This window comes from Argiope bruennichi, chromosome 3 (genome assembly GCF_947563725.1).
Source record: "Argiope bruennichi chromosome 3, qqArgBrue1.1, whole genome shotgun sequence".
NCBI lineage: Eukaryota > Metazoa > Arthropoda > Arachnida > Araneae > Araneidae > Argiope > Argiope bruennichi.
The window spans coordinates 2,086,652-2,104,699 of record NC_079153.1 but is presented as its reverse complement, the minus strand read 5'-3'; the positions used below and the strand labels follow the sequence as shown (position 1 = coordinate 2,104,699).

General features: G+C 28.6%; 1 protein-coding gene across 4 annotated transcripts in view; it reads left to right on the top strand.

Annotated features, from left to right (window-relative positions):
* LOC129962601 (EF-hand calcium-binding domain-containing protein 4B-like) overlaps positions 1-18,048 on the top strand; it is a 132,464-nt gene that overhangs the window by 57,169 nt on the left and 57,247 nt on the right. For 2 of the 4 annotated variants that reach the window (XM_056076414.1, XM_056076412.1), the window contains exons 9-12: positions 3,206-3,277; positions 5,508-5,607; positions 15,675-15,765; positions 16,130-16,229. In XM_056076414.1, coding sequence (XP_055932389.1) covers positions 3,206-3,277; positions 5,508-5,607; positions 15,675-15,765; positions 16,130-16,229 — 363 coding nt within the window. The remainder of the gene's footprint in view (positions 1-3,205; positions 3,278-5,507; positions 5,608-15,674; positions 15,766-16,129; positions 16,230-18,048) is intronic. The other 2 variants (XM_056076413.1, XM_056076415.1) reach the window with 2 other exon arrangements.

Sequence of the window (18,048 nt, the reverse complement as noted above, 5' to 3'; positions counted from 1 at the left end):
AATAGAACTCATTTGATTTAAATGCTGTTCATATGAATCATTTAGTAATTTAAACCTTTTTTCTTGTCTCTTGAATTTTCTATTAACATATCATAAAAGTATTGTCTTTATTTCTCATTTGTTTCAGTACATATATGTTGAAATGGGATTTGTATATTATAACATTTTATACAAAAACAGTTTTTACTTTCAAAATCTTATACATGAAAGGATTTTATTCCGGACGAAAGCTGGATACATTATTAGTCTTTCTTTGTATCATTGGATACTTATTTATGATAGATACAATAGAACTCATTTGATTTAAATGCTGTTCATATGAATCCTTTAGTAATTTAAACCTTTTTTCTTGTCTCTTGAATTTTCTATTAACATATCATAAAAGTATTGTCTTTATTTCTCATTTGTTTCAGTACATATATGTTGAAATGGGATTTGTATATTATAACATTTTATACAAAAACAGTTTTTACTTTCAAAATCTTATACATGAAAGGATTTTATTCCGGACGAAAGCTGGATACATTATTAGTCTTTCTTTGTATCATTGGATACTTATTTATGATAGATACAATAGAACTCATTTGATTTAAATGCTGTTCATATGAATCCTTTAGTAATTTAAACCTTTTTTCTTGTCTCTTGAATTTTCTATTAATATATCATAAAAGTATTGGCTTTATTTCGAATTTTTTTCAGTTTTCTGTGCTTAAAGGAAAATATGTATTTTTTTTTTCTCTTTTGAAACTTTTTTTTTGTAAGATAAAAATATCTGTATTTTTGATCACCGCATGTGATTTTTTTAGGTGACAATGCATTGCATAAAAAAAAAAAAAATTGAACTCATTAGTTGTGAATTGCTTTATTTGTATTGAAGCTTTATTCTATACAATTTTTTATTCTCAGTTTTATGAATTGTTTTTTATAACCACTACTTATTTATGAAAATTATTGTTATTTAAAAAACATAATTGTTTTATTTATCATAATGAATGACTGTTTAGGCATTAAAACTATTGAATATTATTAAGAGTTGAAAGCCATATTTAGCTTAAAAACTGCAATTTTCTCTCGCTGTATTCATCTTCAGTCATTTTTTTTACAACGAATTTTTTTTATATGAATTGAACTTTTTTGTGATCTTGCGAATTTCGAATTTGACAAGTTTCTCTATAATATAATATAAATTTTATCTCCCTACAAAAAAATAAAATAAAATAATTATATTATAAAAAAATTTATTTCTAAATAGTTTCTGCGTATTTCAATTTTTACAAAAACTGATAAAATAAAAACTGTAAAGTGCGTAAAGTATAAAATAACATAAAATATATAACATGAATAGTTAAAAAAAATTTGGCGATCAAATAACTCTTTAAAGTATTGATACAAAAGTATCAAAAGGAAACCGAAAATATCGTTATAGGTAAATTGTAGATAAAATCTGAGCAATTTGTGAAAGCAAAAAGCGAAGGAAAAGATTAATTGTAAGGTTTCAAAAATTTAAAAGCTGTTGTAGGAATAATCAGAACTGCTCCCTGATTTCTCATATGAAATGAAAATCAACAGAAATGAACGAGCACTATTTTACATACTATCAAAAATGCTTTTTCTTCCCTGTATTCAAATAAGGAATACCTCATTCCATATCCAATGCCCAGAATCTTTCAAATTTATTCAAGAGAAAGCAAGCAGCTTGTTCATCTCAATGCACTGAGGAATTTTTTTGAAAGAAATAGAATAAATATTTCGAGACTCACTTTCTCACATCTGACATATTGCCCGAGAGCTTTCGTAATCCAAACTACTGAAAAAATGCAAATTTCAGCTCTGAAGGAGAAATGGAATAAAATTCTTCTGCCATTACTATAAAATAATAAAAAAAAAGAGAGAGCGAGTGCATGGTAAGAACAAAAGTGAAAAAAAAATGTTGTCGTTTTAAATGCAATCGCTTTTCAAAAGATGGCATTCATATTTTAATTAATCATTCAAAAGTGTCAAATCTTCTGAAGAAATGTTTGAATGACATAAAGTTAAAACAATCATAAACTGGCTGTTTTAATGCCACTTGATTTAGCTAAATACACGAGTCAAAGACAAAAAATGAAAGACAGCGTCAAAATGATCTGCAAATCCTCACCTGGCTTCAATAAATGGAAGCGGATTGTATTCCTGGAGGATTATCATGTGCATCATGGTTGCATTTGAGATTTGCTTACTGGAAAACTTTATTCAGTTCGCCTGCTGAGAGTCATTCTTTCCTGAAGCACGTTTCAATGTACAGACTTGTTTTTATGAACTGTCTATGTACAGCGATTCGACCCCTAATGGTTTTCTTCGATTCAAATTTCTCAATCCTGATCCACTTAACACAATTAGTGAAAAGTTTTAGAAAATAAGCAATAGCGTATTAAATTCCTCACAGAAAGTATTTCTTGAAGTAATTCTGAAATGATGTCATCCAAATAAAAGTAACGACTTTTAAGAACTTTCAATCCTATAGCTAGTGAACAATGGTATAAAATTAATAATATATACATAAAAAAAAGGAAGGCATAATAGCATGCATTTATTTATAAACGGAATGGCTGATTAGTTTAATAGTATATATGATTTTTAATTTCTTTCAGAAATAGTGTTGGTATGAAAAAAAAATCGAGTCATTCAACCCTATGAAGGAAACCGTTTTACAAATCAGAAATTTTATCTAATAAAATATAACAGCCCTGAAGAATGAGACAAAATATTTGGTAACATCTTTTACCCACTGATATCCATTATTTTAGGCACTAAGTTGTAAGCTCAATTTTTGTGTTGTAATTAATTGTTACTAGATTAGACTGATTGGTTTGTTGACGTGTATGACGAAGTTCATGATCATTCACATTCTGTCTTCACAATGGTTAATGCAGAGTATTTGTAATAATACTTTTAAGTAGCATTTTTCAAGTTTGAAATCTTAATAAATCCGAGTGTAGTATATAAATAATACATTGAGGAGTCTTTAAAATTTTTTAAAATAAATGGTTGCTAATAAATGTGAATAAATCATAATTTTCAATGTACTATAATAAGAAGGGGGAAAATTAAATTTTTATTTTTTTGCCCACTTCCTTAGTACCATTTATTTTTTGTATCATGCCAATCATAAATTCCTTTTTTACATTTATAATGCTCCTGTTTTATTTATATTTATAATGTTCAGAGCAGCTATCAAAGTTTCCGAAGGAATAGCGCTGGAAAGAGAAAATTTAGTGATGGAACTACACCATCTCAAGTAAGTATAAACAACAGCAACGGCTTTAATTAGATCTGTGAATTTATTAATAATTTATAGAATTTGTTTGTTAAATATTTCTTATTTAACTACATCCTATTCAGATTTTTTTTATTTAAATATAGCATAATTTGTATTTATATTTATAAATACATATAAAGCTTATCAAATCAATTAACTTAAGAGCCAATTCGAAACATTTAATTCAAAAACAGATTTGCTAAATTTTTTTTCAAACAGTCAAAAAGTTTAAAATTTTTTTTTATTATTGCATCATTAGTCAAATATTATTTCACCCAAATTGGTAACATAAAAAAATGTGCATATGTTATATATTGTGCTAAAAACGATAAAATGAACAAAGAGGTAAAATGTCTATAAAATATTAATATCGGACAAAATATTAATAATAGAAAATAAAAAAAAAATTCGGCGAAGGGAGGAGTTTATGATGGTTATGGCGTGTTTCTCCGAAACACGCATTGTTACATTCTTAGAACAAAATAGAAACAATTAATTCCCCAAAGAACTTCATTCAAATTCCCCAAAAACTGTGAAAATATTCTGAAATAAAGCATCCTATACTTTAGATGAATCTCATTGTCTTTCAGTGATGATATTTCGGAATATCTTTTTTTTCTTTCCAAGTCTTTCAATTTTCTAAAGGGGGTACTGATTTCAGTAATTTTTCCAGGCTAACGAAGAAAGGTAATTCTTGACAGTATTTATAAAAGGAAGTGTCTTTCTGTATTTTGATGCTAAGCAAAGTATATAAGCTGTCATATTTCTGAATAGTGAAATAACTATTTGAATCCCTTCACACGCATGAATGAAATATTAATGGAGCAATTAATATCTCATTCATGCGAGTAATATTTCATTCATAATTCGAGTTCAATACAATCGCACACTATAATATGAAAGGACAAAAATGTTTCCTGCATCTTACCTTATAACAAATTATCTCTTACTTTATAACAACTTATCTAGACAAGAGCCAATATAACATCCCATTTTTTTTTTTCAAATTTAGATACGCCTAAGATGCGGCGATTGCTTTTCTTTGTTAAACCTATTTAGAAGGAAGTTACCGAAAGGCATTTTTAAGTTTTCATTCTATCCTTGAAATTTTATTCGGAAAATGACTTTTTGAAAGAAACGCAATTCTTCCTGTGTATCAAAAAAATATTTTTTTCATTCAAAAATTTGAAAATAAAAATAAAAATTGTAAAAGTGCAAAGTGTAGATAGAAATGCTGCGAGTAAATTGGAACTCGCTCATATTATATTTTAATTTCTCCGCATAAACATTTAGAAATTTCCTTTCTCTTGAAATTCATTGAGGATTAACTTACTTCTTGCATGGTTTAAGGAGCCTTATGCTTTATACATATCTTTTTTTTTTTACTTTTCTTTGTTACCATATTTTATTTAAAAATTGGCTTTCCAATATAATATTGTTAACGAATTTTTATTTTAATATTAAGGACTAAAAATTGAAATGAACAACAAAAGAAAAAAATTATATTTATATCTCAAAATATATGCATTTTCTAAAAATCAATTATTCTGAACTTTATTTCCGGTTGTATCTCCTCGTCATATTCTGATATTTTTTTAGCATTAAAATTTGCTCTGTAGCAAATAAAATCTCAAAATTTCGTTTAGACCATTTCAGAGAGTCGGTTTCCAAGAGCAATATCTGCAAAATTCAGAAGAACAATATCTCAATAGCGCATTTTTTGAAAGCCCAAACTACAGATAAAATCTCAATTCTCTGTCAAATGACTTGTTTTGTATAGAAGGACAATGAATTAAAATCATTCATTAATTCATTATTAAGTAGTCATTATTAAGTAGTCATTCATTATTAAGTATTAATCATTCATTAATTCATTAAAAATATCAAAACACAGCACGCATAAAGCCCACCACCATGTAAAAGTGAATTACCACTTATAAAATCGCATTTTAACAACATAATAGGTTAATTAAGTAACGTTCTGATAAAACGAAAGCTTTTAGGCTTGAATATTGGTAGGGAAAACCGTGGATACTTAAACCGTACTGGGTCATACTACCTCAACTACTAGTAAATTCTCTTTAAATAAGATCTTGTTTAATTAAGACAAGATAACCAAAATTCTCCCAAAATAATTATAATTTCATACAGTGTGTTATAGAAAGTTTTGTGCTTTAGAAATTTTAAATACTGCATGCATTTCGTTCAGGGAAATAAATAAACAACTGTTGGACGAAAAAGACGAATTAGCTCTTGGGACGGTACAACATATGCCAAAGCGTGTGAATTCATTTAAGAAAAATTCACAGGTAAGTAAATATAAATTCCTTCATTGCATGTTAAAATTTTTACTCTGTTTAAAAATAATTATTTATTTTAAAAATATGCTTTTTAAAGGACTCAAACATTCATTGGCAATAGGGACAATTTAGCTTTGATATAATTACTTGCTTTGTAAATGAATTATTTCACATAATTAAATAAAGATTGAGCTACTCATCTGATCGATCGATTGATCTCAATCTGCTTTTCAGTATTAAGCCATGAAGTGATAAAAATGAAAAATGGAATGCATTCATTTTCCTGAATAATGAATCGGTGTCACCGAGTCTTATTTATTAGGACGAGATAATTTCATTTTGGCGTGTTTATGAAGATTCAAATTGTTTTCAGTATTTTTTGAGTTTTTTTTTTAAATATCTTATTTTAAAAACTCTCTTCGAGATTTTTTTTTGTGCCATTCACTTTACTAAATACTCGGAAGAATTACAAACAACAAAAATAATTTTTATAAAAAATATTTTTTTTTTTGAATTTTTTAAAAAAATTAAATATTTTAAATTATTTCCTTTTTTAGAAAATGTCTGTCATTTGAAAGAAACTTAAATATAAAAATAATGGTGAATAATGCTCATTAAATAAAGAAAAAATATTTTTTATTTATATTTCCTTAAATATAGGAAGTTAAAGAATATATCCATAAAAATTTAAAATTTTCAGAATGATTAGAAGATGATAAATCATTTCATTCAATATGTATATTTATTTGATACGAAAGGGATTATATGTATTCATTTTCAAATGGTTAAAGAAATATCTTTTAAGTGTTTTCTGGATAAAATTAGCTTAATGAATATTTGGTTGACAATGAATGATAGACATACAGAAATAATTAATTTGAAATATATAATTTTTATTTTTTTGGATTCATTTGTTATTGACATTTTGATAACTTTGAAGACTGTAAAAGGGATTTTTAAAAAGCTTTATTCTAAAAATCATGATATAATAATATTATCTATTTTTATAGGGGATAATTTAATATTATTTATTGCCAGTTTTTTTTAAACGAACCCACATTAGTTTTTGCATAGAATATTACTCCAATTACAAACTGCTTAATTATCTTAGCAAACTTTAAAAAAAGGTATACGAGCGTTTATCTTAAACGATTTTCTTCTTCTGTTTTTTTTAAGCGACAGTTCATCTTTCAACGCTTTTAATTAACTCTAAATTTTTACAAACGTGAAGCAAAATTAGCTTAATTATAATTCGACTTTTTTACGAGTCTTTGTTAAGAAAGAGAGAAAATGTGAAAAAGTAGAATAAAAATGCATTTCACTACTCCGAATCAATTATCTGCTAAATAATGAAGCAACATGAGAAAAAAAAAAATCAAATATTTGTAGAAAAATAATTGCTCCCCAAAGCAAAAATGCCGACGGAATGAAAAGAAAGTAAATATTGGAATCGGATGAATTTCCCAAATTTATCTCTCGTGTCATTTAGAATAATTCTCTTAAATTTATTTTTTGAAGGAATAATGAAGGGTTTTTTTTTTTTTTTTGCCTGTTGCTTCTTTAATGAAAATTTTGATTTTGTCTGATAATTTGTTGGACGGTGACGGAAACATAGAGAATGTAATAATATTGATAATATAGGCCCGAAAGTGAACAGAAAATAAGCTTGACGATAATCATAAATGAAAAACAAATGCTGGTTATTTTCTTACTTTAATCGTCATTCATTCAAGCGATATTAACGTCATTGAACAAAATCCCAGCTATTTTTTTTTTAATTTTAAATGTTTATCGTATCAGAAAAGAATGAGATAAACTTAATAATGAATGTTTTGTCTATTTAAATATCTTGAAATAGAATCAATTAATATAGCATCATTGTCATTAGGTAAACTTTATTCCGTGTGTCATTTAATATTTACCCGCACATTGTCTTATTATATTTGAAGAATCATATGCCTTTTTCTTTTGCCAGATTTGCAGTGGAATCCGAAATGACATTAATGTCAAGTGCATGAGACGTTCCACGCGAGAATGCATTGATCCCACTGTTTTTATATGCAGTTACGAAAGAACCTTTTTAAGGTGTTATACAAGTACAAGAAGAGACTGAATTCATATCGAACTGTCAGCATTTTATAACATTAGAGTTTTGAGATAGTTTAGTTAACTCATCGTATCAAGGGGAAAACAGAGTCGGTCTTCTCCTTGTTTCTGTTAAGAACTGTATATTTTATGACTTCTAACCAAAGGTGTGAATATATTTGAACTTCGTAAAGAAATGAATGAATGCATAATAAAATATATAACAAAGGAATCTTTTAAGATAGAACGTTTGCCACTATTCTCATCTTTGTGAATTCTCATAATTGATGAGAACAATAGAATTATTTATAGTCAAAAGCTAACGGTAAATGGACATTTAATTTACGTCAATGGGCGTCTGTCTCCTTGATTTCTAAAATATCATACTGAATTTGAATCGAATGAGTCGTTTTACTTTAAAGAAATGAGAGATTTTATTTTCAATAAGAAAAATAGTTCTCGTGATGGTCTTGGGAATGCTTAGTAAACCATAAAAGCCTGAAAAGCGCAACTATCAGCAGCACTTCGATAAATGATTTTAGTTTTCCCCATAATCTATGTGAAGGTTTAATACTTCAACATTTCTTTTCTCCAGATGAACTTAACATACTATGATGTGTAAAATATATAAAAAGCAAAACAATCACGTTTCCATGAAGACAATTTCAAAAGCTTCCATGCGTTTCAGATAATAGCTTCATTTACCAAAAAAAAAAGTTCAAACAAAGAAAAGACTGAAGAAAATATGTTTTACTGTCTGCTAGTTGACATTAAAAATGGGAACTTATATTTTAGTGAAACTTGAGGTATAAAGAAGTTTATTTTTTTTGTGTCACATGATTTCTCTCTTAAAAGAATGCGCTTTAAGATAATCTTTCGAGTGCATTCTCCTTTCTGCGAAATATCGCTATAAAGTATGCACAGTATCCGTGCTGCGTTGCTCTAAGAATTACTTTAATAATCTTTAAAAGAATAAAAACAATACTGAAAATTTCCCCGTATGTATCGCTGTCATAGAAACCGAAAATGTGACCTTTTTGTTTTTAAATGCATTTTCTCATTCTTGTTCAATTCTTTTATCTATTTTTAGATTTTACCAATATGTTTTCTAAATATAAAATATTCAGTAAATTTTAATATGAAATACTTTTACTTAATAAAAAAAGAAGCTGAAAAGCGAGGCACTCTCGTTTACTTAGTCTAACATATCTTGACATCTTCTTTTGGTCAAAGCAAAATTGAGGCACATAACTAAAAATCTGACTATATGCGCAGATGAATTTGCCTATCTAGATAGCCTTCAGGAGTAATCGACTCAAAATTTTGTTTGATGCATGGAAGAAATTATACAATGGTTTATTTAACATCTATAAAGGGGCTGCGGTGGCCTGGTGGTAAGGTCTCGATTTCGTAACAGAAGGGCTTCAGGCTCGAGACCCGATTCCACCGAAAAAACGTTATGTAAGCGATCTGGTCGAGTTCAATCCGTCAAGATCAAATGTCCTCCCGCTTGTTTGGTGTGGAAGCTTGGTGAGGAGAGTGCCAGCTCAGGTGTCATCCCCGTCATCTGGCTGCGGTTGGAAATTTCGAGGTCCATTGCAAAGTAGTCCGTTGCTTTAAAACGGGACGTTAATATAACTAAACTAAACACCTTAAAAAGTCAGCTCAGTCTTTTAGTTTCAGAGCTTTAAAACACCCAACTAAACCTCAATTAGGATTTCTTTCTGTAGAACGATTTTTGAATAATGCTGACTATGAGCCTTTACATTCTAGACTGAATGTTTATAGAGGAAGTTATTATTTCTTTGATTAGTTGACATCTTTGTCCCCTAAGCAAGGAAGACTTCATAAATATTGTAAGAAAAAAACAACCCAAAATGTCTTTTTTTTCTTGAGTTATTAATAAAAATTTTATTCCATTCTACAAAGGTATTTTTTTATTTATTTATTTTAAGATAATTTCATTAAGAAATATTTCCTCTTGCATTGAAAGAATTCAAATAAATACCATTTTTGCACACTTAAAATCAGTTTATTCGTATCAAATCAATTTTGAGTTTTGATGAATGTCCCGAAACGCTTTATAAACATTTCTATTACTGACAAAATAAATAAATAAAAATAAAACCGAAATAAAAACCCGATTTTCAATAACATTTAAAGAAGGTATGAGGCACTTTTTAAATTCATTTTTGAAAGGGAAAATCGGCAATAAAAATGTAGGACATATATGATTATTATCCAAAGGTCATATAAAAACCATTTCTAATATTCCATAATCATATTGTATTATTTTAATTAACGTCCAGTTTTATAACATTACTAATGCTTCAGCTTCAAATGAGTTTAAAATTGAACGATCCACACTTCCTTTAAAGTTATGGAAAAGTTGGATATTTAAATATGGAGTTTTTAAGGAAGTAAATAAAAAAAACCATCGATAATTAAGGCAACTCAACTTTACTTGAAAATATCAGAACTTGCCTGATTCGAACAAAAGCTCTTTTTAAAAAGAACTTTTTTTTTTTTTTTGTAGAATGTTTTTTTTTTTAAAAAATTTTCGTTTAGTCCTTATGTTGAATATATCGAATTTTGTTGTAAGATTTACATTAAAAATAATTTTTAGTTGCTCCTTCCTGGATTACATTTTGGAGAAGAAAAATTATTATTCCTGTCGAGCTCCTCTGTCGCTTCTTAGGAATAAAATTCTTCTAAATATCAATTTTACTTGAAAAAAATCGTTCCTTTCTCTATGGTTGTTTCGCCGCTCCTTTCCGAGGAAATCTGAATTCTTCTCCAAGAAGGAGAAATCGTCTGCACGCAAATCAATTTCACAGTATCGTGCAAAAAATCGAATGGCTGCAGCGCTCTAAGCTAATCGCTCGCTGAAATAAATTTCTTTCGCTTGCGTTTCTTGCAAAATTGTTTAACTTTTTTAATGTTGTATTTAATAATCTTTTTCAAATTAGATTTCTTTCAATGGTCATTCTCACGAAACTCAGATTTCAATGTATTCACAGAAATAATGTTAATAAAATGTTTTCAACTGTTGCATACGGAAAAAAAAATGTCCAAAATTTAGTATAAATGCCATACATGAGAAAAAAAAATAGTCGTATTATTTTAGAATTTTTCTTGAATTTCTCCAGAAAGATTTGAACGAACTGTCCTCAAACTTCTATCGTGTAGAGATTATGCTTGAACTCACATTGTACAGTAATCATAAGAGTATTTGAAAAACAGCCCGAAGTTGACGAAGGAAAGGATTCACCAGAAAGCCAGGAGTGATTTGGAATTCCCGTCAACAATTTGCTTTATTATGCGAAATGTTTATATAGATTTTCGTAAAAAATGGGTTCTATATTGAGTAATGATTATTATATTGATTATGATATTAGTTTATTATATTATATTATATACTACTAGCCGCCTTCGATGACCAGCTCTTCGTCAAGATCAATGATTATTAAGTTTGCATTATATATTTCATGTCATTTAGTCATCTTCTAATTATCTTCCTCAGCAAAATACTTTTAAGCTTCTCCTGATGACAGTCGCATAACTCATACTGTATTAGAAGCCTTACACCACTCTGTTCATTGTTCTATGCTTTTCTCTAATTTTCTGTCATCTCTCTAAAAATGCAAACTTTAACTTGAAAAGAAATTCATTAAGTTTTAAAATTTCAGCTAATAAAAAAAGCTTTTTACTGAAATCAATCATGATATATATCTTTTTATATATGAGTACAAAAAATAGAATCACTCAATATTGGAACTTATGTATACTTCAGAAATATTTGCTGTCATTTCGGAAATATTTCAGGGAATTATTCAATAAATATTTCTTTGTTTCAATAGGAAATTCAGTTTGATTTCTTAAGAAAGTAATTCTCAAGTGATAAAAACGATAATATATTTTTGTACATTTAATTATATTACAGAAAAGATCAGCAATCTTTAACAATGAACACTCTCTGATAGCAGTTTTGTATCTCATCGCTTTCTTGCGAAATTCAACTTATTTGTAATTTGAACCAATTTCAAATTGTATATTAATAATACACTCAAAACAGAAATCTATTCCACATTATTCGCGACCAACTGGTTTGCTGAGGAGGTTGGTTATCATTAATTCCAGTCAAATCGTTTATATGTAACTTCAGATCCACGACACAGTGGAACTGCCTGACAAAGATGTGTTACTTTAATCTTTTTACGTATAATCCGTCATTGGATACATCTAATGGAGATAACATCATGACGCTATTAAAGACATCCAGTTTATCTATCTTATCGATTTTGCGGTATTGCGTTTCGTAAACTACTCAGATATGAATCAGAAACCTTTATTTTAACTTTCAACAACAGATGAATAGAAGTTGATGAAACAATGTAATCTGTTGTTGGAAATAATGAAATTTTTTTTCAAGAAATTGCCTAAATTTAATAAATGTTTGCATGATTATTAAATTGATATCATTTAAAAGATATTTTTTTATTTTTAAGTATATGTATAATTTATCTTTGTTTGATTATGTTTTCGTCATTTATTATGTTTTATTTTCAAGTTATTGCGGGACTCAATTTTAGTTAATTAAAATTTCAAAAAAACCTCGTTCCGAGGTACACGTTCCAGTCCTTTAAGATAAGCATAGATCAAACGTCTTGGCCTGCAGAGTGTCAACATAAACATTCATCTTTATTATTAGTATTGATATCATGGTAAAGCAACCGATAGTTTCTCTTTAAATTTCCTGTAAAACATTGTTCATAAAAATAAAAGATTTCTAATTTTTCTAAAGAAATTTAGTGTTTTTTTCACTTTTTTTACGCAACCTATTTGCACATTTTATGTATTTTAACTTGGATATTAAAACTACTACTTTTTTCTAAGGCTGCAGAAAAATGTTTAAAAGGACTCTCGGTTACTAGGATAAAAATACTAATTGGAATGCAATTTTTTTCAGAGCCATTTTTTTTTTGTTAGTCAAGGTTGTTTGATATTGTTTTTTAAAAATAGAAACAAAGATGTAAAGAAAGTCTCGGCCATTTTTTATTTATGGTAGCCCAAAATTTAAAGGTAAAAACAGAAATTCTTTTTGCTGGTACAAAATTAAATTCTGTGATAACTTTTTAAATATTTTTATGACTTAATTATGTGGCTTTCATTCAAAACTTTGTTTCCTTTATCATATAACATGTTTCATCATAAATATTTGTTTATCACAAGAACATTGTATTAAGAAAATCAGCCTTAGAGATACTCCGGACACTGATTGGCGTATTTTCTTTAAGACGGTGCATAGAAAGGTCTAAAATCGGGCGTCTTTATGGATTAGTGATATTCAATTTTTTATAAATCAGTGCGTTTTAGTGATTGATTTAGTTGAATGGCGTCTACAACTATCCCTACTGAAAATAGTTAGTTCAAGCATTTTCTTTACATAATTTCATTTCAAAGGGAGTTCGTCCCATCATTTAGGAGCAAATAAAGAAATATATAAAACTGAATTTTTATTTTCGGATATTTTTTGATCACATAGTATTTATACGATATGCCGAAGGATCCTATAGGCTGTCGTTTCATTTTCTAATCATCATGTTTCAATTCAGTTAACATAGTGTTTGATATGCTTACATAAAACGAATAAAATGTACAACAGTATTTTAATGTTAGAAACATTTGCCTGCGCTGGAGGAAGAATAAGAAAGTGAAGATACAGAAATGAATTAGATCACATGCTATCAGGTATTATATAAATCAGAAGTTCATTTCATTGCGCATTTATGTATAAATATATGTGTAATATATTTTTCATATATCAGGCCGACAAAAAGACAATTTCAGAATTGAATCGAATCTACTTTTCCACGTTAAAGCACGGTTTATACAAGGGAATGACCGGTGTTCTCTTCCATCCCTACTGGGATACAAAAGAAAAGGCAATAAGTGTTTCCCTCAGCACTTTTGCTGAGAATTTCTTAACTCTTTGAGACGTGACGATTCAGGAAAGGGGACCTGCAGTACTTTTGGGAGGAATGCAGCGGGAATTTTTATCCTTGCACCAGCACCATGATAACTGTATATTCATCCATTTTTTTTAAAGCTTGTGTTAGAATGAATTAATAAAAGGAGTAGGATTTGTATAAAAAAATAAGCGAACATTTTATTATCAAGTAGTATGGGCCAATTTAAGTTTTAAAAAAAATAGGAAAGGATTTGGGATTTAAATGAGATGAAGAGATGTGATGCCTTATGAGGTTATGTGCACAATAAACAAATCAGATGCAAAGCTACTTGATTTAATGGTTATCATAGTTTCATGTCTAAAATGCTTTCTTAGATTGAGTTATAAAGATCTTGCTTGCTATATAAAAAAGAATAATTGAAATACAGGAGCATTTTTTGGTAAACTGTAATAGATAATAATAAAAAAAAAGACAGGATTAGAGAACAAAATGAATTTACTTTTTCAACATAACCGTCGTGAGGATCCAGACATTTATTATATATGTTTCCAATTTCCTCTTCGAAGAAAGATGCTTCCTGTGATGTGAAATTCTTTTAATTGCTCATTACACCCTTTTGGCATACTAGTAAGCCAGCTCGTTTCAACATCATCTATTTCTTTCGAACTATGTGATCAATTCGTTGAACAAGATCTTTGGATGCCAGAGACTTGCGTACTTGTTCTCTTTTATTGAGAACACGGCTTAGAGATGAGTTATTTTCATCTTTTCCCGAACTGAAGACCTGAATAGGAGGCCAGCTTCCAGACTAATGAGAAGCTCCAAAGGAGCGTTTAGAAACATCTCGCTTCGCTGGCAGCAACAATCTTCGGAGTGTGAATTGGAAACCTGGTCCACGTATATGTGAAATACCTGAATTTTCACAACGATTTTGCCAAAAAGTAACCATTTTTTGTGCATAACTTTTGATAATAAATTCGTTTTATTCTGTACTCTTGCATTTTTTTATAGTCCATCAAAGGTTTTTTTTAAAGTCGTCGCAACTTGATTAGCACCATTTCGGGCTAATCAATGACCCGTGGTATTGTTTATATAGTCAGCTTCATTTAAAAAAAGCTTTGAGGATTTTTTAAACATTTACAATGTTTTCATCATGATACAATTTTCTCCTGAGCATAGCTGTTATTTTAAATTTCTTTTCTACTGAATAATTATTTAATACCAGAAAGATTTTCCAGCCACGTCATTTAGACAGTTCCGATGTTTAAATTAAAAAAATCACGAATTACACAAGACATAATGCGTTTCTATCAGTTTCAGTCTGATGTAGGATTTGTAAAGACACTCGCAGGAGAAACTTTACATTTTTCGTTTTCAGCCATATTTTGTAGAATGTCACTCATTTAAACATTCACTTAATTTAAATAAGTATAAAGTTAATTCTAGGTGAATTATTTTTAATTCATTCATTATTTTATTAAGCAACCACATTCAGGAATTTTGATGCTTAACAGAATTTTTATGAAGCTTCATTTCTCTAGACAATTTAAAATATTCAGGATATTTTACAGCTTCAGCTAAATGATTCATGACAACTTTCTATAATACATCCTTTTTTCATTTCATCGAATTCATTTTTAACTAAGAAATATTCTAACTGTATAAACACTTTTCTTTCTCAAATAGGGAATTTTGTTTTATAGAAATTGAATACACTTGGTTTTCAACCGAGAATTTTTGTCAGAATAGGAAAAAAGAAAAATGAATGGCTTGGATTTAATATATTCGAATATATATTGAAACACAACTCTGATATATTATAATCCGACATTTTAATATAGTTTGCAAACTAATAAATACTTAATTAAATTTGATGCCTGTTTTTATCGTAATGAAAAGATGTTCATGAATCAAACGTGTTATTAATCAATATCTTTAATTAGTTATATGTGTCTTTCATTTTGTTATAAAATTAAAGATGTTCTTTTAATGGAAATTTGAATGTTTTATTTTAATTAGATCGAAAGAAGAGCTGACGGCAACAGCACAGAAATAAAATTGCCAATTCACATGAACCATTCAGATTCGGAAGATCAACAAAACGGTTCAGGTTAGTCTACATGAGAACAGATTTTTATAAAAGACATGAATTCCTAATTTAATCGTATGCATTTGTTGCAACATAAATCGTAAATATTTTATTTAAAAGTAGCTAACGATTATTTTAATAATTATAAATTTTATTTTGTAAATAATTGTAAAATTCAGATTAGCAACAGTGATATTTTGTTGGAACTTTTAATTTGTTGTATTAAAAACGATGCTAGAATTTTGAAAGAAAATAAGTTGAAATTTGATAATATTATCTATAATGTAATAAGATTTAGTTTTACACACAACGCAACACATTCAAACAAGGATTTTGAATGACTCTGATTTATTTTATATCAAATACTATTATTTTTAATCTTTAGAAACACCTGGAAAGGTTCGCCGCACATCACTTGAAAGAACACTAGCAGACAACCATCCTCTGTCAGAAACAGAACGCTATAAAAATGTACATGCGAATAGGTATGAAGATTTGTTATATTATTTTTGGTTCGCTTTACACCCCTTATTTATTGTAATTTCTTCTTGTAGATAATTTATTCTTAAATTGATACAAAGCGATTTTTAGATACAATTTATCAGTTCATTTCTAGTAAAATTGAATTCTCTCATTTGCACTGAAGAAAGATTGTGTAGTCTGCTGTGTGAAAACCTTAGTAATATTTCCGAAATAATAGTAATAGTAATAATATTTATACAACGTCGCCGATTGAATAAACAAAGTGATGTAGTCGCACGGAGCAATGTTAAAAATGAACCATTCGTAAATGAATGAAGACAGACAAATGTTATTCGCACAGAACTGATGGAAACGAAGCAGCTGCCATTTAAATCTGCGGGTGCGATGCGTAACATAGGATAAGGTATTGACGCCTTGCTGGTATTCAACCAGTTTCTCTTCATTTTGGAACTACTAAAACCGGAGGCACATTTTTTTATGCAAAACTGAACATCACTTCTGATGGTATGATAGATAATGAGCAAAAGCAGTGCTGCCAAATACTGCGAATAGTCCTCATTCGACATCTGTGCTCATAAATGGAAGGCAACACATTGAACATTTTTAGTTTTTGCACTCACAAACATCTTATCCTAGATGGCTTTTGTCTCACCAAGTGCAGAAGCATCTGGTGGACATTTTACATATAAATCATGTTACGTTTAAACATGTCTTTTTTTGAAATAAAGCCCATTCTTACTTTCTCGTTAATTTTCGTTCGTTGTATTTTCGTTCGTTTGCGAATTATTAATTCTTGAATTTATACCTGATTTCCGAATCAATCTTGCATGGGCTCTATTTCCAAAAAAAAAAAAAAAAAAAAAAAAAAAAAGAGCAATGAAAATATGCTGAAAACAATGAACTTTAGAGAAGAATACTATAATACTATATAAAGACATTGGCTCGTAGACATGACTAATGACAACTACTGAAGAAAAGAACGGGCTAGTTAAAAATTTATTAATCTGACTGGATTATTCATATGTGCCTAGACATTTACAGTGATGTGGTTTGTTACTTTAATTACTTTAATAAATTTCAAATCCATTGATTGACAGTAGAATTGAATCTCCGTGACTTTCTATTAGCGATTATCGTTCACTCAGCTCAAAACGGCAATGACATAAGTTCTATGCATTTAAGAATCAGTACGATATTTACAAAGTGTCAAATATATATATTTGTAAAATAAATATATTTTTCAAAAAATATCAATAAACGTCATCCTATTGCTATAAACGCTCAAACTTGTTTCCCTTTTCATTGCCATTCATATGCATTTCAATACAAAAGTTAATCGGAAGGCTTTTTTATTCTGTGTTTTACATCAGTAAGTCGATAAGCTGCTTTTGTGAAATCCTCACCTTCTTTCTTTCGAGATTTAATCAATGAATGACTGCCCTTAATATTGCTTTTCAAAGAAGTAATTTTTATTCAAAAGATTCTAAAGTGATTCATGGGCTCTCACAATTCAAATATAATTATGAATGTATTTTATTTCTTTTCCAAATCATGTCGTTTCTTAAATATATTTTGGAGAATCGGGTTTTAAACGAGAAAATCCACTTCATTCTAAACATTTTTTTCCATATCGTTTTCAATCGACATCTTTTGTAAATGAATTAATTAATGAGACACTGAGTACACTGATGCAACTTCTTTTATTTCAGTCAGATTATTTTTCGGGATTGTTCAATTATTGTTTGCCAACGGGCTCTAAAACTCTCCGCGATTTTGCGTATGCGTTAGGATGGGTTTAATTCGCCAGAATAGGGGTGAGAG